At 53.8% G+C, this 21,706-nt stretch overlaps 2 protein-coding genes across 3 annotated transcripts; one reads left to right on the forward strand and one right to left on the reverse strand.

Annotated features, from left to right (window-relative positions):
- Window positions 1-394: 394 nt before the first annotated feature.
- TRIM54 (tripartite motif containing 54) lies at window positions 395-17,936 on the forward strand. Of its 2 annotated transcripts, none has more exons than XM_060273247.2 (10): window positions 395-804; window positions 5,964-6,136; window positions 7,664-7,835; window positions 11,773-11,868; window positions 12,453-12,686; window positions 12,907-12,929; window positions 14,157-14,281; window positions 15,798-15,905; window positions 17,319-17,369; window positions 17,805-17,936. In XM_060273247.2, exons 1-10 carry the CDS (start codon window positions 637-639, stop codon window positions 17,816-17,818), a joined length of 1,164 nt encoding a protein of 387 aa, XP_060129230.1. In that variant the 5' UTR covers window positions 395-636; the 3' UTR covers window positions 17,819-17,936. The 2 variants fall into 2 exon arrangements, with proteins under 2 accessions (XP_060129230.1, XP_060129231.1); XM_060273248.2 differs by having other exon boundaries at window positions 17,808-17,936.
- Window positions 17,937-18,996: 1,060 nt separating this feature from the next.
- On the reverse strand, window positions 18,997-20,731 carry UCN (urocortin). Its single transcript, XM_088667042.1, has one exon. The coding sequence runs from the start codon at window positions 20,597-20,599 to the stop codon at window positions 20,126-20,128; it is 474 nt and encodes a 157-aa protein (XP_088523168.1). The 5' UTR covers window positions 20,600-20,731; the 3' UTR covers window positions 18,997-20,125.
- Window positions 20,732-21,706: the final 975 nt, after the last annotated feature.

Raw genomic sequence — 21,706 nt, forward strand, 5'->3', positions numbered from 1 at the left:
AGAGGTAGTTTTGATCTTGCCCGATACACAAACATGGACTCCATTAAATGCCGTTCCTCCTATTTCGGTCTCCTGAACGCAACCCCTGCTTTTCTCACTACAATAAGATGTGGGAAAGGGAAAGAGGCGGTTCTGGGGCTGGACCCTGAGATGGAAAACATGGCCCATATCAGAGGAGACCCCCCTTCCCAGGCCCAAGATGTCAGTGCCCTGTTGAGGAACAGTGACTAAGTGTCACCTGATGCTGCTGACAGCTGCTGTTGCTTCTCCCCTCTCTGCCCCCCCCCATTGCTGGGACAAAAATGGCAGCTGGGATGCCATTGGGACCACGTGACCCCCTAAAAATAGCCCGGTAGGCCCAGGACAGGGAGGGGTGGTGGCCAGAAGCAGCCCCAGAACCAGAGAGGGAGGAATCCAGGCTGGGAAGGCAAGAGAGGACTTCCAGGAGCGAGGGCAGCCAGGCGGAGGCTCAAGGACCAGGCCAGGCGAGAGGGAGCCAGGCAGGAAGGAAGGGTCCAAGGCAGGCAGAGAGACCCGTGAGGGGCAGATAGGGGGCAGGGAGCGGAAGAGGGCAGAGGGAGGCCCAGGGTGTCCACAGTTGCCCACCCTTGGAGTGCGCAGGGGGCCGCTGCGGGGATGAACTTTGCCGTGGGCTTCAAGCCGCTGCTGGGGACTTCGCAGAGCATGGACAACCTGGAGAAGCAGCTCATTTGCCCCATCTGCCTGGAGATGTTCACCAAGCCCGTGGTCATCCTGCCCTGCCAGCACAACCTCTGCCGCAAGTGTGCCAACGACATCTTCCAGGTGAGGGCGAGTGGCGTCTCCGCACCTGCCCAGCCAGCCCCCAGCCCCATCTCAGCTCTGGGGTGGAAGGGGGGGGGAGTGTTGGAGGGCACCTGAGTTCAAATATATAAAAGGATGTCATATGGAAGAGGGTGAAAGGTTGTTTTCTGCTGCTCCAGAGAAGCAGACACGGAGCAATGGATTCAAACTTCAAGAAAGAAGATTCCACCTAAACATTAGGAAGAACTTCCTGACAGTAAGAGCTGTTCGGCAGTGGAATTTGCTGCCAAGGAGTGTGGTGGAGTTTCCTTCTTTGGAGGTCTTTAAGCAGAGGCTTGACAGGCATATGTCAAGAATGCTTTGATGGTGTTTCCTGCTTGGCAGGGGGTTGGACTGGATGGCCCTTGTGGTCTCTTCCAACTCTATGATTCGATGATTCTAAGTGGAAGCAAGTGGCGACCTGTCATTTTCCTTCCACATCTGCCCTGTGGTGTAGCTGATTCTTCCTACCTGGGATCCACCTGTTCTGGAGTTTCCTCCGCTTTGTTGGGTGGATATTTGCCTGGTGTGCATTTTTCCGTTGTGAGCTTCTGACGAGTCTGAACAGATGCAGTTCCCTGGTAGGGCTTGGCTGTGGACAATGGATATTGTGATGTGTTTTGGGTGGGAGCCAAAAGCAGGTCACCATGCAGAAGTCAGTAGGTTTCCTATTTAAGGTGAGGTTTATTTGTCCATTATGTAGGCGGAGAAGAGTGGACCTCTTTTGTGGAACAGTCTAGGGAAGTAGTTCCCAAACTTTTTTTTTTTAGGGGGCACCCCCTTGGTTCCATAAACCCCACCCCAGTGCCCCCCACCCTACCTTTGACTGGTTGGTTGTATGGCATCTGTCAGTGGAGGAGTACACCTTTGTGGTGAAGACAAAATGTTAGGAGGTTGCAGAGACTGCTTTGGCTGTAGAGACCGACGCAGGAGAGACATGTTTTGTTGCAGCTGAGGCAAGCCACTAAGGAAGATATTAACTCAAGGAAATTCAAAACAGTAGGAATTAATTGTAGTCAAAATCCACCCCCATTGTTCAGCCTGGACCCTGAGGTCCAGCTCCGAGGGCCTTCTGGCAGTTCCCTCCCTGTGAGATGTGAGGTTACAGGGAACCAGGCAGAGGGCCTTCTTGGTTGTGGCACCCACCCTGTGGATCGCCCTCCCAAGAATGCCCTCCAGGAAATAAAAAACTATCTGACTTTTAGAAGACATCTGAAGGCAGCCCAGTATTGGGAAGTTTTTAATGCCTGATGTTTTATCACATTATTATTATTATTATTATTATTATTATTATTATTATTATTTGTTGTTGTTGTTTAGTCGTTTAGTCGTGTCCGACTCTTCGTGACCCCATGGACCAGAGCACGCCAGGCACTCCTGTCTTCCACTGCCTCCCGCAGTTTGGTCAAACTCATGTTCGTAGCTTCGAGAACACTGTCCAACCATCTCGTCCTCTGTCGTCCCCTTCTCCTAGTGCCCTCCATCTTTCCCAACATCAGGGTCTTTTCCAAGGATTCTTCTCTTCTCATGAGGTGGCCAAAGTATTGGAGCCTCAGCTTCACGATCTGTCCTTCCAGGGAGCACTCAGGGCTGATTTCCTTAAGAATGGATAGGTTTGATCTTCTTGCAGTCCATGGGACTCTCAAGAGTCTCCTCCAGCACCATTATTATTATTATTATTATTATTATTATTATTATTATTATTATGTTGGCAGCCACCCAGAGTGGCTGGGGAGACCCAGCCAGATGGGTGTGGTATGAATAATAATAATAATAATAAATTATTATTATTATTATTATTATTATTATTATTATTATTACTACTACTACTACTACTACTTTGGCCACCTCATGAGAAGAGAAGAATCCTTGGGAAAGACCCTGATGTTGGGAAAGATTGAGGGCACAAGGAGAAGGGGACGACAGAGGACAAGATGGTTGGACAGTGTTCTCGAAGCTACGAACATGAGTCTGACCAAACTGCGGGAGGCAGTGCAAGACAGGAGAGCCTGGCGTGCTCTGGTCCATGGGGTCACAAAGAGTCTGACACGACTAAACGACTAAACAACAACAACTACTACTACTATTCTGCAAGATGGATGAACTTGATCCAGTGATACTGGCTTTCCAAATTCCGCTATTGACACTTCCAGATACCCCCTGCTTCCCCCTTGGCTCTTGGGGCCTCCAAGTTTACCCCCCAGAAGGGGCAATACTACCCACTTTGGAAGTCATTAGTTTAGGGGCTCAAGCACCTCCTGCCTGTGAGTCCAGGTGATGAAAGACACAGTCCGTTTATCCCAAGAGCAGGTCAGGCTTTGGGGACCGGAGCAGATTGCTCTAAGCCAGGCACTGAGACGCTGCCATTCAACGGAAGATGCACGTTTTCCTCTGAAAGTGGAGTAATTCCGGGTTTCATAGCACAAAGAGGCATTGTTTCAAGCATGCTCTGATGACCTTCCATATGGATACAGGTAGGTAGCCGTGTTGGTCTGAGTCGAAGTAAAATAAAAAAAATTCCTTCAGTAGCACCTTAAAGACCAACTAAGTTTTTATTTTGGTATGAGCTTTCGTGTGCATGCACACTTCGTCAGATACACTGAAACAGTGTATTCAGAGGGGTGTGTGTGTAAGGGTCTGGTCATTTCTGTTTCAGTGTATCTGAAGAAGTGTGCATGCACACGAAAGCTCATACCAAAATAAAAACTTAGTTGGTCTTTAAGGTGCTACTGAAGGAATTTTTTTTATTTTACTTCCATATGGAGTGTGTGTTAAGGATGCCTTAATATCCACAGGCGGAAGGATGGCGTTTTCTGAAAGGCTGCCAATGGACTGTAGTTTTCTCAGAAAGTCAGTGGTGCTCCTCAACGATCAGAGAATGGGAACCCATAGAACCAAAACACCCCAACTGTGATGGTACTGACCCCCAAAATCACGGGGCACTGAAAGTTGCCTCGTTTGTATGTATTGTATCTATCTTCCTGAGCAGTAATAGATTTTGCCAGAGATTGGCTGGTACCAACACCTTTTAAAAGTGTTGTGGAAGTATTGGGTTGTCTTTGTTTTTATTATGCATTTCGTGTTTTTTATATTGTGATTTTGTTATTGAGAATACGGGTATAGGGTGGTATTCAAATTAATTAAATCATCTCCAGCTCAGATTTGCCTTCATGTGGCATAAGAACATTCAAAGAGCGCTGCAGGACCTGGCCATTTCACCCAGCATCCTGTTCCAGTGTGGTGTAGTGGTTAAGAGCAATGGACTCGTAATCTGGGGAACCTGGTTCGCGTCTCCGCTCCTCCACATGCAGCTGCTGGGTGACCTTGGGCTAGTCACACTTCTGTGAAGTCTCTCAGCCTCACTCACCTCACAGAGTGTTTGTGTGGGCGAGGAAGGGAAAGGAGATTGTTAGCCGCTTTGAGACTCCTTCGGGTAGTGATAAAGCGGGATATCAAATCCAAACTCCTCCTCCTCCTCCTCCTCCTCCTCTTCTTCTTCTTCTTCTTCTTCTTCTTCTTCTTCTTCTTCTTCTTCTTCTTCTTCTTCTTCTTCTTCTTCTTCTTCTTCTTCTTCCAACAGTGGCCAACCAGACGCCCATTATGGGAAACCCACAAGCAGTTCAAGAGCAACACTCTCCCCTCCCTCTCCCCTCCAGGGCCTTCCAGCAACTGGCATTCAGAGGCCGTTTCTGCCTTAGGCTGCGGGAGACAGAGCACTGCCACCAATCAAAGAACGATGTGAAATTTGGGGCCCTGCTTTGCCTCCTTGGTTTTCTCTCTCTCTGTCTGCCCTCCTCCCACCCAAAGCCTGTAGGTTCCCCTTTCCCTAGACTCCAGGTTCATGGAGGGGTCTGGCAATGGCACTCACCTGAGAGGGGCCAGAACGGAGTTCCGGTGAGCGTGGGCATGGCTGGGACTGATGGACAGGGGAACAGCTGCCCCCCCCTAAATCAAGCAAATAAATAAAACACGTAACTAACTGACCAATAGCGTCACAGAAAACTCGGTTCTCTGTCACACACACACATAGTGCCCCCCCCCCCAAAATAAATCCTGGCTACACCCGTGCCGGTGAGTTCTGGCTGAAAAAAACCCTTGTTCTACAGTCAGGCAACACCCCTCCCCCAAGAAAAAACCCCACATTCACCCTTACAGGAAACTTAAACAGTCCAAGTATACCCAAGGTCCAAATTTGGGGACCAGTCAAGGAGAGGTGGCACCCAAACCCCATGACACAAATCATGGGGGAAGAATGTTTCTGAAGCTGAACACATCTCTGTCGGGCCTGCGACCCTTCCCCAAAAACCCAGAGGGGTCATCTTGGAACCCACAACTGCAGGAGGGCGTCATTTTGGTTTGGTGGGGAGGCTGCGTGGCTACTGCTTGCCTTGTTCCTTCCGAGGGAAAAAGCAGGAGCAACTGTGTTCTCTGGAGACTGGTCCTGGGGGTGGGATGAGGGAGGGAGAGCCGTGTGTGTGTGTGTGTGTGTGTGTGCGTGTGTGTGTGTGCGCCTGCCTCAGCAGTGCCACCTCGTGGCCAAAGGGAAAAGCACGAATGAAGAAAGACGGCAGGTCCCTAGCCACAGCCACCCCTAGATTCAAAATGTGGGGCTTTGCACACTCAGCCAGGTGGTGCTCCTCCCTTACCTCCTGAGGGAAGAAGTGAAGCTGCTTCTCTACCAGCTATTTAACCAACCAGGACTGAACTTGCTCCAAAGTACAGACCGCATGCTTAAGACTATAATCTATATTTTGCACACAAGACTATCCTACCTGTGTTCTCCTTGCTGCTGCATGGAATAGTGCATGACTCCAACCTTGGGCTTTAGTAAGGAAAGCTTTTAAAGTTACTTAAGAGTGTGTGGTCTATTCCTTGCTGGAGGGGTAGAGAGAAAGGGTCATGAGCTTTAAAGCCGATTAAACAGGATATTCAAAAGGGTTTTACAATCTACATTCCCACATTATACTGCTGCTTAATTTTGGGACTGTTTAAAACTTTCCTGGGGGCTCTCTCCTGTTGGAGAGGGTGCAAAGCCCCATGTTTTGAATCTAGGCACCCAGTCAACTATTTTTTAATGACTCACATGGGGGTCAGATCTATTTTCCACCCCACAGTGACCCCCCCTCCCGCCTCCTCCACAGGCCTCCAACCCTCTCTGGCAGTCGCGCGGCTCCACTTCGGTGTCCTCAGGAGGTCGCTTCCGGTGCCCATCCTGCCGGCATGAAGTGGTGCTGGACCGTCATGGCGTTTATGGGCTGCAGCGCAACCTCCTCGTGGAAAACATCATTGACATCTACAAGCAGGAATCCTCTCGGTGAGCAGTGGGCGGGGGAGGGGTGGTCAGACCTTCGAGGGGCCCCCACCCCTGCTCTGCTCACAGGCATTTCTACCCATAAGCTTCCCTTCTGGCCAAATGAATGGGCAGCCCTCAGATTTTGGCTCCTCCCCTGGGATTCCCACATTGCAGGGGGGTGGACTAGAGGACCCTTGGGGGTCCCTTCATACTATATGATCTATGATTCAATAACCAGCACATCTCCCCCTCCTCCTGCAAAGGGGCAAATGAGCTTTCAACCTGCAGGGCACTTTTTGCATTAGCCCTTATCAAAATACACACAAGCCAGAATTTCTGTGCTATTCCCAAACCTTGCAGGGTCCACAGAACCTGACCTGCTTTTGTTGGCTGCCTGCTCTGCTAACGTATATTTCTGCTCCCACTTTCTGGGTCGGCTTCACATTTGCAACACCAAGGCGTAGAAACTTAACCATGTAATCCTATATATACATAGCTATATTTATTTATTAGTTGGTTGCATTTCTACCTCACCTTTATCTCAAGGGATCCTCCAGGTGCTGAAACATGGCCCCCCCTCTCCTCGTTTAACCCCCACAATACCCCTGCAAGGCAGGTTAGGCAGAGCGAGGCAGTGACTGGCACAAGGTCATGCCCAGGGAGCTTCATGGCCGAAGGGAGAGATTTGAACCATGGTCTCCCAGGTCCCAGTCTGACACTCTGACCACTGCACCACACTGCTTCTGAGAGCCAGGCTCCTTGACCTGCTGCATCCTGGGTGAAGGCGGGGCCCCAGTTCTACATTGGTTTGACCTTGACAAAAAGAAGCCCTGTTCAGGTCCTTTCCTGGCCAAATCAGGAACATTAGTCTCAGGGGTGAGAACATTACAGTAGTCTCTTGAGCAGGAGGAGGAATGTCTGTGGGGTTCACCCAGCCTTTCTTTCTCCCTTCTGTGGGAATGTTAGAGATGTGGATTAGGATATATTATTAGATAGATCCTATCCAAGCTTGTGTTAGCAAGCTTCCAATATCAGCAGAGTGACATTCCCCTTTTGCGCGCAGCAAAGCGTGTGCGTTCAGGTTTGCTAGAACCTGTACAATATTACACTTCCTGGCAAAGTCCCCTTTGTCCCTCTTAAAAGAAATACACAACACAGTGTTTATAAAATAAGATAGAGTTTACTTACAGCTTCATCCTGAGTTAACAGCATAATCTCAGAAAGGCAGGCTTGCTTAGAAAAGTTACAAATATAACTTAGTAAAGTAAGGCTCCATTTGGTCTCACTCTTGGCTGCAGGCCAAGAGGGAGAACCATCCTAACTGGAGATTCTCTGGAGATGTGTTCCCATCGAAGGATAGAAGGCTAAGAGAGAGAGTGGCTGCTGGTTAGAGGCTTTGTCCCAGCTAGTCCATCTCATTTGCATGTCTTTAGGAACAGGAACTTAATCAGGTGTCCCTCCAGGTAAGTTCCTGTTAGTGGACACTCTAGGAACTGTTGTGACTTGTCTGCCCCAGTGTTTCATCCCACACCTTCTGTGCCCCCCCAGACCCCTCCATGCCAAGGCGGAGCAGCAGCTGATGTGTGAGGAGCACGAGGACGAGAAGATCAACATCTACTGCCTCACCTGTGAGGCCCCCACCTGCTCCATGTGCAAAGTCTTTGGGGCCCACAAGGACTGCGAAGTGGCCCCCCTGACCAACATCTACAAGCGGCAGAAGGTACCCTCTCCCTGCAGCCCCACTGGCACACTCTGGCCTGGGCCTCTGAAGGGGGCAGGAGCTGCCTTTGGCTTTGGAGCCCTGGACACCAGGGTCCCACACCACCCCTGAGAGACTCCAGGGCTTCCAGTCGCTGCCGCAGGTCCTGGAATGAAGTTCCCTTAGGATTGTGGTGCCCTTAGAATTTCATTGACCCATATATACTGTACAAAGGATGAGCGCAGGATGATGGGGCTCCCAGCACCATCCTGACAGGTCTTGCTTTTCCGTTAGCGGCAGCTTTGGATTCAGCACAGAACAAGCAGGTCTCTGTGTCTCCAACTTCCAGCCTTCTCCCAACTCAGCTCAGCTCAGCTCACCCACTCCACACTGGCATCTAAGGGAGGGGTGCAGGAGAGGGCCCCCCCATTAGCCTGGACAATAGCCTCATGTCACAACGATGCCTTATGAGGAACGGCTTAGGGAGCTGGGTATGTTTAGCCTGGAGAAGAGAAGGTTAAGGGGTGATATGATAGCCATGTTCAAATATATAAAAGGATGTCATATAGAGGAGGGAGAAAGGTTGTTTTCTGCTGCTCCAGAGAAGCGGACACGGAGCAATGGATTCAAACTACAAGAAAGAAGATTCCACCTAAACATTAGGAAGAACGTCCTGACAGTAAGAGCTGTTCGGCAGTGGGATTTGCTGCCAAGGAGTGTGGTGGAGTCTCCTTCTTTGGAGGTCTTTAAGCAGAGGCTTGACAGGCATATGTCAAGAATGCTTTGATGGTGTTTCCTGCTTGGCAGGGGGTTGGACTGGATGGCCCTTGTGGTCTCTTCCAACTCTACAATTCTATGATTCTATGATTCTTGCAACATGACAAGAACACTGAAGTGGTCAGCTGAGGAGGTTGTCTTTGTGGGAATGTTCAGGGTGGCAGGAGAGGATATATTTTTATGTTTATCCTTCCTAACTTGTGCTAGCAAGTTTCTTTATGTAGCAGTTACATTGCCCTTTCTTACATTACATGCACAGCAGATAGCTGGTTGCAGGCTTGCGTAAAGGTAAAGGTAAAGGGACCCCTGACCATTAGGTCCAGTCGTGACGGACTCTGGGGTTGCGTGCTCATCCCGCATTATTGGCTGAGGGAGCCAGCGTCATAGCTGCCAAGTTATCCCTTTTTTTAAGGGATTTTCCCTTATGCTGGATAGGCTTCCTCGTGAGAAAAGGGAAAACTTGGCAGCTATGGCCAGCGTATAGCTTCCAGGTCATGTGGCCAGCATGACAAAGCCGCTTCTGGCAAACCAGAGCAGCGCATGGAAACGCCGTTTACCTTCCCGCTGGAGCGGTTCCTATTTATCTACTTCCATTTTGACGTGCTTCCGAACTGCTAGGTTGGCAGGAGCTGGGACCAAGCAACGGGAGCTCACCCCGTCACAGGGATTCAAACCGCCGACCTTCTGATCAGCAAGCCCTAGGCTCAGTGGTTTAACCACAGCGCCACCTGGGTCCCTAGGCTTGTGTAAGCCTCTCACTATTATACAATTCAGTCTGTCTCAGATTGAATTGTAAATTCCTGGTAAATTCTCTTAAAAGAATAAAGACACGGCAATCTTATTGTCATCAGTTCACTGCTAGATTGCCGAAGGCAGGCTTATGTAGTTACAAAGGAAGTGAGAGAGAGCGCGAGAGAGCTGCATGACTCATCCTTTTGTTACCTGGACAGGTAAGGTCACACCCACCTCTAGTCACATGCAAAGGAAGGATGCTCCAGCCCAGGAGGAACAGGAAGTTTCGACTGGCTGGACCAAACATCCCCTTGCATGTCCACTCTAGGAAAACAAGGAATGTTGTATTTGACTGCTCCCAGTGGATTACAGTCTTCTGAAGGCATTTGTCTGACCAGTTCAGTGAACTCCTCTGTTAAATCCTAACCTTCATTGGGCACAGAACCACAATAGTTGGAAGGGATCCAGACTGACCTCCCCAAACCCACATCAGGAGCATCAGGTGACAAGCGGGTAGGGATGGGAAACGAGGCATGCTCTTGGGGGACAACCAGGTGGGGCTTGCAGGCTGCAGCGTAGCTGTGCAGGGTGCCCCCTTTAAGGACCAGCAACCTGGACCTTCCCCCCATCCCTCAGCACCCTCACCCCATGGAATTCCTCCCATGGCCTGTCGCCACCCAGGGCTCTCCCCACCAATGGTGGGCTTGGCATGCCCTGTGCTCCCTGCCCAGGATGGACCTTTGATTTCCCTCACCCCATGGCTTGGTCTCCAAAGGGAACCTTCTGACCTGAAAGTCCAGACATGGGGCAGGTGAAGATCTCCCTACAAGAAGGTCTGTAAGCTCAGCGGAAGAGCTTCTCCTCCACAGGCAGAAGGTCCTGGGTCAATTCCTGGTATCTCCAGCTAGGACTGGGAAAAGGCTCCCTCCTCTGAACTCCTGGGGAGCCCCTGCTGCCAATCAGTGTAGACAATACAGAGCTCAATGGGCCCAAGGCAGCTTCCTGAGAGTGAGAGGCCACCCAGATGATGATGATCATAGAATCATAGAATCACAGAGTTGGAAGAGACCACAAGGGCCATCCAGTCCAACCCCCTGCCAAGCAGGAAACACCATCAAAGCATTCTTGACATATGCCTGTCAAGCCTCTGCTTAAAGACCTCCAAAGAAGGAGACTCCACCACGCTCCTTGGTAGCAAATTCCACTGCCGAACAGCTCTTACTGTCAGGAAGTTCTTCCTAATGTTTAGGTGGAATCTTCTTTCTTGTAGTTTGAATCCATTGCTCCGTGTCCGCTTCTCTGGAGCAGCAGAAAACAACCTTTCTCCCTCCTTTATATGACATCCTTTTATATATTTGAACATGGCTATCATATCACCCCTTAACCTTCTCTTCTCCAGGCTAAACATACCCTGGATACCATCATCCCTGGATACCATCATGATGATGGTGATGGTGATGATGATAATAATAGTAATAGTAATTAATTATTTGTGCCCTGCCCATCTGGCTGGGTTTCCCCAGTCACTCTGGGCGGATTCCCGGAAAATATTAAAATACAATCATTCATCAAATATTAAAAGCTTCCCTAAACAGGGCTGCCTTGAGATGTCTTCAAAAAGTCAGATAGTTGCTTATTTCCTTGACATCTGATGGGAGGGCATTCCACAAGGCAGGCGCCACCACTGAGAAGGCCCTCTGCCTGGTTCCCTGTAACCTCACTTCTCGCAGGGAGGGAACCGCCAGAAGACCCGGTGTCCAGGGTGGAGATGCTCCTTCAGGTATACTGGGCCGAGGCCATTTAAGGCTTTAATGGTCAGCACCAACACTTTGAATCGTGGCCAGAAACAAGGGCGTACCCACCACGGGGCAAGTTAGGGCAGCTGCCCTACTCTAGAAGCCAGCTGCCCCCCCCCACAAGGGCGTACCCACCGCGGGGCAAGTGGGGGCCGCAGGCTGCCCCTCCCTAGAAGCAGGGCTGGTGGGCAGAGGCGGAGCACAGCCCGGCAGAGCGCGAGTTCGCCATTCCCACCGCGCCGCGCCACACCCTCCCTCCAGCTCCCAGGCGCACCCTCAGGCAAGGCCAAGCACAGCGGGGAACCAGGGAGCACGGCGCGGTGGGCGGGAACGCCGAACTCGCGCTCCGCTGGGCTGGGCTGGGCTCTGTCTCTGCCCACCAGCCCGGCGCATCTGACTGCACTTTCCCCGCCCACTTTGTGGCCCCTCCCCTTCTGTGCCTTGGCCCCTCCCCTTGCCCCCCCTAGTTTTGATCCTGGGTACGCCCATGGCCAGAAATGTACTGGGAGCCAATGTAGAGCCATTCCCCTCACCCTGATGGCATCTGCAGAGGATGAGAGGATGTACGGGGACTGAGAAGGGGCTCTCTGGGGCTGAGCCTTGTTGAGTCCTGACACCCTGCCCTCCTTTCCTCCCGCTTTCTGACTTGACAGGGGGAGCTGAGCGATGGCATCGCCATGCTGGTGGCTGGCAACGACCGGATCCAGGCCATCATCACCCAGATGGAGGAGATCTGCAAAACCATTGAGGTGAGTGGGGAGGAGCCTCCATGCTCCCACTGGGCGCCCAGTTGTGGGCCGTCTCTTCTGGTGGATCCCCTGGCCAAGTGGAATCTGGGGAGAAGAGGCCCCCCTGTAGAATATGCCAGGAATTCTGAAGCCCCAGGAGATCTCTGATCTGATATAAAAACCTGCCATTATATAGCCGTAAACCTTTAAAGTTGCAATTGCCTTTGGACCCTCCTTTGGGGCCAAAAGGTGACTCACAAATAAAGGAAATGGCTGAGTCCTGCCAAGGGACAAACCTGGCAGGCTGGTGGTTTCTAAAGTGGGTGGTAGTGTTCCCTGGGGGGCAGTGGGATTAACTGGGGGGGGGGGGCTAAGATGCAGTGGGGTGCTGGAGGTTCAAATTAATATCTGACTTCAGGGTCACTGGATCAAGTTCATGCATTTTTAATAAATGTGCAATTCATTGTTTTGAATTTTACTGTGTTACTGTTGAACGATCCTTTCTATAGGGTAGGGTGGGGGCCTCTGGGAACCAAAGGGGCAGAGGCCCAGAAAGGTTTGGGAGCCCCCCGTGCTAACCTGCTTCCCGCCGCCTTCCCTGGCAGGACAATGCCCGGCGTCAGAAGCAGCACCTCTGCCTGCGCTTTGACTCCTTGTACAGCATCCTGGAAGAACGCAAGAAGGAGCTTCTGCTGGAGATCGGGCGGGAGCAGGACGACAAGCTCCAGCGGGTGCGGGGGCTCATCCGCCAGTATGGGGACCACCTGGAGGTCTCCTCCAAGCTGGTGGAGTCGGCCATCCAGTCCATGGAGGAGCCCCAAATGGCCGCCTACCTCCAGGTAAATGCAGGTGGGGTGGAAGGAGCGGGAGGGGGGGGCTGGGCAGGGCAGGATGCCTGAGACAGCTCAGGTCTGTGGGTGAGTGGGGGGCAGGGACCCACAGAAAATAGTGGGAGGGGCTGGGGAAATCAGTGATCCCCTTTTGGTTTGTGAAGAGGGTTGTTCAAAGTGTTATATCTGCCAGGGCTGGTGCTGAAATGCTCTCTTTCTTTTCCTGCAGCAGGCAAAGGAGCTGATCAAAAAGTGAGTAGCAGAGCCTCTTGCATCTTTCCGGGGGGGGGGGCGGTTCCAGGGGGTCAGCACCACCCCACAGACCGGAGGCACAACGGTGGGCCAAGTCAACAGTAGGGAGCGGCCCTCACCCAGGCACCCAAGTTTCACCCCAACTCAGCCACATATTGGCTATACTGGATCCTCTTGACTAGGCATCCCCAACCTGCGTCCCTCCGGATGTTTTGGCCTACAACTCCCATGATCCCTAGCTAACAGGACCAGTGGTCAGGGATGATGGGAATTGTAGTCCAAAACATCTGGAGGGCCGAAGTTTGGGGATGCCTGCTCTTGAGCTTGAGGTTCCAAACTGGGACCCCCCACCCACCCACTCCACCCACGAGCAGCTGGGTCTCTCTCTGGGTTCAAAGTCAGCCTTAGTGCATGCATCAGGCCTGCAGAGCAAGTCCAGCTATGGAATAAGCTGGCTCTCCTTAATAAATAGTCTGGCAACAGCTTGGGAAGTAAGTTTAAAAATAATACAGTATTGACTTGGTTTAGAATCATGCATTGGTTCACAGATCAATGGCAGCAGTAAAAACTCTGCAGGCAAAATATTGATATGTTCAGGCATGTGCTGGAGCAAGCAGAGGCATGTCTGCCTCCAAAGCTGGTCAAAGGAAGAGGGCAGGGACAGGAAGGGTGATGTATTCTTTCCTCCCCAGGAATGCAGGGGAAATGACCTCACGCAGAGCCCTCTCTGTGGCCTGAGTATCTGCCTACCAGCAAGACCAGGGCCGGCCCTACGGCCAGGCTGGGTGGCGCAGGGCACCACAGCGCTGGCCCGCCAGGAGGGCGCCGCGAGCTGCACCCGCCTGCTGGCCCGCCGGTCTGCCGGTTCCCCGCGCAGCTGCGCCCACGGCAACTGCGCTGTGCCTGCCCGCCCGCCGCGCAGCAGCACTTGTGGCAGCCGCGCTGCGCCCACCCGCCCGCCCACCGCGCTGGGAAACGGGACGGGGGGCGCCGGAGGGATCCGTCACTCCACGGCGCCAGGGGCGCTTAAGACGGCCCTGAGCAAGACAGCCCAGTCCCAAGAATATGCATTTGTTAAATTTGGCTGCTAATTTCCCACCCTATGGAAGAGAAAGGAATCACGCTTCTTGACACACTTTGTGCTGCAACCCAGGTGAAAAGTGGGCCTCCTGCCTGCCTGCCTGGTGAATGGGCTCGGTCCCATCTCTCTCCTCCTTTCCCCTGCAGAATCACAGACATGTCCAAAGTCTCCATGAGCAGCCACCCAGAGCCTGGCTATGAAAGCATGGACCACTTCACGGTCAACATCGACCACGTGGCGGAAATGCTGAGGACAATTGAATTCCAGACAGGTGAGACTCACACCTGGACCAGAAGGGGATGGGGAGAAAGAAGGGAAAGACTGCCGCTGGCCGGCCATCTGCTTCCCTGGGCAGAGCTCAGGATTGCTGGCCTGCTGGGCTGAGCCACAGTCAGGGAAGTGTTATGGAAAATCTGGGTGCGAGGCTACTCTGCCACCCAGCTCATCGGGCATGAGCCCGCGGTCCACTGTGGAATGGAAAGGAAGGAGTCCAGCCAGCATCCGGGTGCAAAATAGAAAAGTTTATTACTGCGCAGCAGGTTCAAGCCAAGACTGAACAGCGGGAGCAGGGTTGCAAGAACTTTTAAAACTTCCCACCTAAATCCCAGAATATATTTCCAAAGCATTGTTCCTACATTCAGAAAAGGGGAGGTACATACAATATTAACATACTGGTAAACAATATTAACATAAGGGTAATGGTTCAGTTTTCCCGTAACACCCTTCCCCATTTTCCATAACAGAAATTAATAATTTCCCTAACCCTAACCCCTCTAAGCCTGTCTGCTCCCTCCCCCCCATAGCCTGGCAGACAGATGAAAAGCTGGCAGTTTTAGTCTAAAGAGCGTTCACAGAATCCTAGAACTGTAAAGCTGGAAGAGATGCCAAGGGTCATCTAGTCCAGCCCCCAGTGTTTCAGGTACGATTGTGTCTGTGTCTGCACAGAAGACACCTAGAACCCTGCTTGCACCTGCCAGTACCTGGGCTTCCAGAAAACCTTAGACAAAAAAATTATGTACGTTTGATGCAGAGAGAGAAAATGTCCTTTCCCCATCTCCCTGGGATTCTGTGACTTTCCCTGAGGTGGTAGGTTGGCTACAGTGTAGGATGTGACATCACAGAAAGCAGTCAAATACAGCATTTCCTGTTTCCCCAGAGTGGACCCACAGGGGGATGTTGCTGCAGCCAGGAGGACTTCCTGTGACACTTGGTCTGGGGCATCCTCCCCCTGCGTGTGACCAGGTAGATGGGTGTGACCCTGGGAGACCCCATAAAAGGGCTGGTCACGCAGCCATCTTCCCTCCTCCTTTGTTTTATTCCATCTTGATGTCTTTTGCTGTCTGCTGGCTCTCAGCCAGCAGCACATGGGCTCAATCCCCATATGGGATAAACTCACACTCTCTTCTGTAACTACAAGCTAGAGCTTGCCTTCAGGATCATACTGTGAACTGGATGCAAGTAAACTTCTTGTTACTTTGAAGAGAAGACTGTTGTGTCTTTATTCTTTTTTAAGAGGGAATAAAAGGGGATTTACCAGGATCAATTCAGTCTGGACAAGGCAGACTGGATTGCTGAACTCGAGAGATTCAAACGAATCTACCAACTAGCTTCCTGCTATATACAGGGGAACATACTCTGCTACCAGCTCACTAGCATGAGTGAGGAAGGATAATATTCAATCAATAGATCCTCTCCTACTATCCACAACATTCCCACAAACAGATCGCAGGCAGCTGAAGGAAGGGAATTCTTCATAATCTGCCCCTTTCTCTCCTCCTCCCTTTCAGATGCTGCTGCAGAAGATGCTGAGCAGGAGGGGCTGGGCCCAGAGGGGGGCTTTGAGGCAGAAGAGGGAGAACATCTGGAGGGGACAGATGCCCCCGAGGGGACGGAAGGTGAGTCGGGGCTGGAAGGGAGAGGGGGGCAAGGGGGGGTGCTGGTCTGGCTGGGGGTGGGCACAGCCATCGAGCACCGTGAGTTCTGGGTGGGTCAACGAGGCCTGGTCTCCAGAAGACGCCATCCATCTCACACACGCAATTTACTCAGGAAGCCAGGAATGGATCTGCTGGAAGATGCGTGACGGATAAGAGAAATAACTGTGGAACTCTCCTCTGAAGGAGAATATCAAATTCATGGAGGAGGAGAGGGCTATCAAGGGCCGCTAGTCAGGACTTCTGAATCCCAGTTGCTGGAAGCCACAGGAGGGGAGGGGGCTCTTGGGATCAGATCCTGCTTGCTGATTTCTTTGTGTAGCCCCACCCCACCCCCGTTCTCCATTCTCCAGCATTGCTGTGGCGCCCCCTGGCGTGTGGCACCCAGTATGACTGCGCTGCTCAGGTGGCTGTGAAACTGCCTCTGCACCCAGGTGGCCCCAGTGAGAGAGGAGGCTGGTCTGGAAGGGCCAATGGCTGCCCGACCTGTAGGTTTCTCTTCTCTTATGTTCTGAAAGCAAATCTGGTGGCGGTGGTGAGAGAGCTCTTCTTGTCCCACTTCCAGCGATGGGTCTCCATGGAACTGACTGGCTTTGCTGCTGTAGAAGCTTCTTTGTGTAGAATCATAGAATGGTAGAGCTGGAGGGGGACCCCAAGGGCCATCTAGACCAACCCCAGAGGCGGCTTTAGGGCGGCATGACCCGTTTGGCCACAATGGGCGCCGAGCTGCAGGGGGCACCACCACGATGCTGTAGAACAGAGTGCAGGGGGGGAGGGCGCACCAAATTCTAGCCCCACGCAGGGCATGGCTGAAATCGGGGAGCCCCCAAATTCGCCACTGCCAACCCCCTGAAATGCCTGCATCGCAAGTGAGGAAGACAAAGAAGAGGATGCCAGCACTGCTCAGCATTCTCCCTCCAGCAGCATAGGCCAGAGGAGACATCCCATAATAGAGGGAAGGCCCATTATGCTCTGTTGGCAGGTACCCTCCCTCACCCCACCCCAGTGGCTTCCCAAGGTAGGGCTTCAGAGACCTGGGGGGGGGGGCGCTGTCCCCTAAGCTCAATGGACCAAGCAAGGGCCTCACTCTGCGCCAGGCAGCTGCTTCCTCTCTTCCTCTGAGCTTGGGCTCAAACACAGGCCCTCCCCGCTGGCATGTGAACCAGAGGGTCATTGTGGAGTTGAATGGGATCCAAAGATTCTGTTTCAGTGTATCTGAAGAAGTGTGCATGCACACGAAAGCTCATACCAAAATAAAAACTTAGTTGGTCTTTAAGGTGCTACTGAAGGATTTTTTTTTATTTTGCTTGGGATCCAAAAAGTAATCTAGTCATGGGCTCGAGGGCTCTGGGGTCTCTCTTTTCTCTGCCTACCTAGATGGAGAGAATCTGCCCCGCCTGAGGCCAAAGCCAGCCAGTGCCTCTCATGGTAAGTTGGCAGCTTCCTCCTCCTTCCCCAGCCCACGTGACCTGCCTCAGGGCAAATGAGGCTGGGGGGGGAGTCAGGGATGTGGGTGTGGCTCCAGCTCCTCCCCCACCCCCCCATTGTGGATCAGCATCATCCACAGCCCATTGACTCAGCACTGAGTGGGGCACAGTCAGCCCCCCCCCAAAGGCATCTCCCCCTCTCCCCTGAGGACTCCCAGATGCAGAGTTTACAGGGCTCCCCCACCTCCTTGCTTTTCTGCTCCGAGCTGGACCTAAAAGAGAAATTCTGCCTTCCTCTGCTGGTGGGGCTGGAGGGGGGGGGCTACCCTCTCTCTTCCTGGCCGATGAGCCCAGGCGGGTGTGCCTGGCAATCCTGCTTGCCCCCCTCTCTTCACCCCCCTCCCCCAATGCTGAGTGTGGCTCTTTTCGCCTCAAGCAGGTCAGCACTGAGGAGTCAAAGCAGCCGCGCGCACCCCCGCCGCCGCCCCCGCCAAAGGACTTCCTCGCTTTCGCACTTGGCTGAGTTTTTAATCTACCGAGAGAATAAAGTCGTGTCACGTTTGCTAAAGTCGGTCGTCCCAGATCCCGTTTTTCCTTTGGTGGGAGGGGGAGCTCTCTCGGCCTGCGGAAGTGGCATCGGGAGGGGGGGAGCGAGGGGAGTCCAAGGAGCACCTAGAACTGTAGCGTTGGAGGGCACCCCCAGGGGTCATCTAGTCCAACCCCGCTGCAGTGCAGGAATCCCTTAAAAACTGCCCTGCGGCGGAGTCCATCCGCAGGGTCTCCGGCCACCGGTCGAGGAGCCGAAGAGGAGGACTGAGACGGGGCGAAGGGAAGAGGCTGGGCAAGGGCAGCGAGGAACCCGGAGACACGCGCCCCAATTTCTCCAGCGCCCCAGCTGGGCTGCCGAGGAGAAGAGGGGGGGAGCCCACGGCGTGGACCACCTGGAAACCCCGGGGGGAAGGGGGAGGGGCTGGAACAAGGGCAGAAGCTTAGAGACCCTTCACCAGGCCCCTCCTTCTCCCCCAAGCTAAAAAGATCCGAAAACTTTTCCAAATAGGCGAATCGCTCCAACCCCTTGATGGACCTTTCCCGAACCCTTTTTCCCAGCTCCACAAAATATTTTTTGCTCTGAGAGGAGAGGAGGAAAACTTTCATTTAATAAACACCGACTACGTCGCCTCTTCCTCCCTTTTCTCTAAAGTAAAAGGTCCCAAATGCCGTCTTTCTGCACAGGGCAGCCAGACGCTCTACTCCCTTGACCGTTTTAGGCTGCTGCGCTTTTGAACTCTGCAATATCCCTTTCTGAACTCTGCAATATCCCTTTTGAGGTGAGGCGCCCAGAACTGCACACAGTTATTCCAAGGGAGGGTCGTCACACCATAGATTTGCATTTCTATAATCACTATACTGGCAGTTTTATTTCCAACGCCTTTCCTAAGGATCCCTCGCGTGAAATCTGCCTTAATTCCCGCATCTGCCGCGAGTGGCGTCCCTCTCCTCACTCAGCTTCCTCCTCCTCGGATCCCGGATCATGTCGCTCCTGGCCCGTCAGCTCCAGACCCCACGAGAGTGCACGTGAAATTAAGATTTTCCGCCCCAAAATCTTGCCTATCTTGACACTTGTTCACATTGGATTGCGTTTGTCATTTTATTGCCCGTTCACTCAGTTCGGAGAGATCCCTTCGGGGCTACGAATATTTACACCGTCAACAACAACAACAATAGTAGTAGTAAATAGTTGAAAATAATAAATCCATATGTTTTAAGAGTGATGGCTGCCGCTTAATAACCAAAGTTATTCTGGTGCCCAGAAAGGGGGGGGGTGTCTCAATTTCCTCCTCTCAATTGAGGTTCCCTGCCGACTCTCAATCCAACTCTTGGGGGGGGGGTGCCGTCTAAGGTGCTGATGGTGCGGCCAAAGCCTGGCTGGGCAGGAGCCTCTTGCGCCTACGTTTGGGGAGGGGGCGATTTGGGTGGGATAGTCCTGCACCGTCCCAGCACCAGGATCGGGGAGCCGCGTCTGCATTTACCACCCTGAGAGGTTCGAAAACGTCTCTTCCTCCACCCACTCCCTTGAGTTGGGCCCGGGGGGGGCAGGATTTCAGGAGAGGAGAGCCGCAACTTCTACCATCACCTCCCACAGCGCTTGCCCACCCCGTAACACGCTTCGTTGGAAGGAAGCCCCGCGGAATGACCGTTGGACTGACTTCCAAAGACACGTGTGTAGGATCGGGCACAGACCGAGCAGGATGAGAGCGCTTCAAGTTCGCCAGTCTCTCTTGGAGCGGCTTAGCGTGGTTGGTGTTCGTGTGTGTGTAACTTCAAGGAAGTAGAGAACTGCCTCTTCCCCCTCCATCCCACTGAGATTCTCTCCCCCCGCAAAAAATTCCCTCCCTTCCCAGTGCCCCCCGCAAGAGCATAAAGGGAGCGTATCCCGTTAGGCAGTTCAGTGGCTGATCCTTGAGGCGAGTGGTTGCGCTTCCACCCAGCGCTTCCACCGGACTTCTGCGCTTCTCCCGCCGGGCAGCCTCCCCTCCCCAGGTCCACAGAGGAGGGATCCCCCCTCCAGCCTCCGTCCTCCCCTCCCGGCCCTCCTTCTCCCCTCGCACTCCGAAAAAAGCGCCCCTCCATTGCACCAAGAGCGTCCCGTCTGCGCCGTCTCTTCCCGGGGCTGCTGGTCAGGGGCGGTCTCCTTCTGCGGGTGGGCCGGGCGGAGGAGACCGAAGCCGGTCCGGGGCCGGCCGGCCTGTCCGGGTCTCACTTGCCCACTGAGTCGAAGAGGAGGCGGTTCTGCTCGGCCTGGGCTTGCTGACTCTGCGCCCGGGAGATCTCCATCATCTGACGGAGGAGGTGGAAAGTCAGGTCGATGGAGAGCGGCGGGTCGCGGCGCTTCAGGCGCTCGGCCAGGCGGCGGCGCAGCAGCTCCACGTCGGGGCCCGAGCGCGGCAGCGAACGCACCAGCAGGGCCACCCCGTCGGGCCCCGGAGCCGGCAGCGGGGGCGGGAGGGGCCAGGCGGCGGCAGCGGCGGCAGCGGCGGCACGGTCTTCCCCTAGGAGCAGCAGCCGCAGCCGCAGGCTCAAGCCGCTCTCGGCGCTGCCGTCGAGGACCGGCGCTGGCCTGACTCCGAGAGCCGCATGTGACACCAGCAGGAGCGAGGCCACGAGGATGGGCAGCTGCGCCCGCCTCATGCTGGGGTGGTCCAGGCCTAGAAGGGGAGAGGAACAGAACATCAGGAGAGCCCCGGAGCCGCCGGATCAGGCCGAAGGGGGCCCGTAGCCGTTTCTCGCAGTGAGCAGCCGGAGAGCGACAGGGCTCAGTCGCAGCGCGCGAGGCAGAGGCTGAAGGAGCCACGACGCCCACCTGTAGAGCAGCTCATCACCCCCCCCCCACTGCCCGTCCCTCCTCCAGCTCTTCGCCCCTCATGTTCCCCGGGCAAACTCTAGGGCAGAGAGGACTGCGCCCCCACCCAAGTCCCTCACCAGCCATCTCTCAGCCGCTCCTGGTGTCCGATGCCAACAGGGGGAGACACGGGGCAGGCCGGCCCCGGACCAGGCTCCCTCCTCAGGAAATATCTATCCTCCTCCTCCTCCTTCTTCCTCCTCCTCCTCCTCCTCTTCCTCTTCTTCTTCTCTCTCTCTCACCACGGTGTCCTTGCCAAGCCGGGAAGAAGAAGGGTGCGCGGAGCAGCGGGAGGAATCTTTATATAGAGCAGGCCGGGAGATCCATTGACGTCAGCTCGGGACATGGACGGATTGCCGATGGAGCGGGCGGCGGCGGCCCCCGAAGGACCCTCCTGGGACGGGGCGGAGGACTGAGCAGGACTCGCGGGCGGCTCCCCCCGCGGGGAAGCGGGCTGGATTCTCGGCGCTTCTGCAGCTGAGCTCAGAGTCCTTCGCCCGCCCCAAGGCTGCGTGCGATCCTCTGGACGTCTGTCCTGAACTCCAAGGCACTTGCGCGCCCCGCCGCCCCGCTCCCTGCTTTGCCTTCTCGCCCCCCCGTTACCCCTCCAGGCTCTGGGCTGCGTGACCCAATAAAACCACAGAATGAATGGATTCTAGAGTTGGAAGGGACCCCCAAGGGTCATCTAGTCCAACCCCCTGCTATGTAGGAATCACAGTTAAAGAATCACTGACAAGTGACTCGGAGAATCATAGAACTAAATAGTTGCAAGGGACCCCGGGGGTCATCTAGCCCAACCCCGTCCAATGCAGGAAGGAGACGAATGGGTGGAGTTGGGGCTGGAAGCATCTGTGTCCAGAAAGGGGAGCAGAAACAAGGCCGCGGGGTCTGTTTCTAGTAAGGGTAAGAAAGTTGAAACTGCAGGCGACACACTGAAC

The sequence above is a fragment of the Zootoca vivipara genome, chromosome 3, assembly GCF_965207765.1.
Source record: "Zootoca vivipara chromosome 3, rZooViv2.hap1.1, whole genome shotgun sequence".
Taxonomy (NCBI): Eukaryota; Metazoa; Chordata; class Lepidosauria; order Squamata; family Lacertidae; genus Zootoca; species Zootoca vivipara.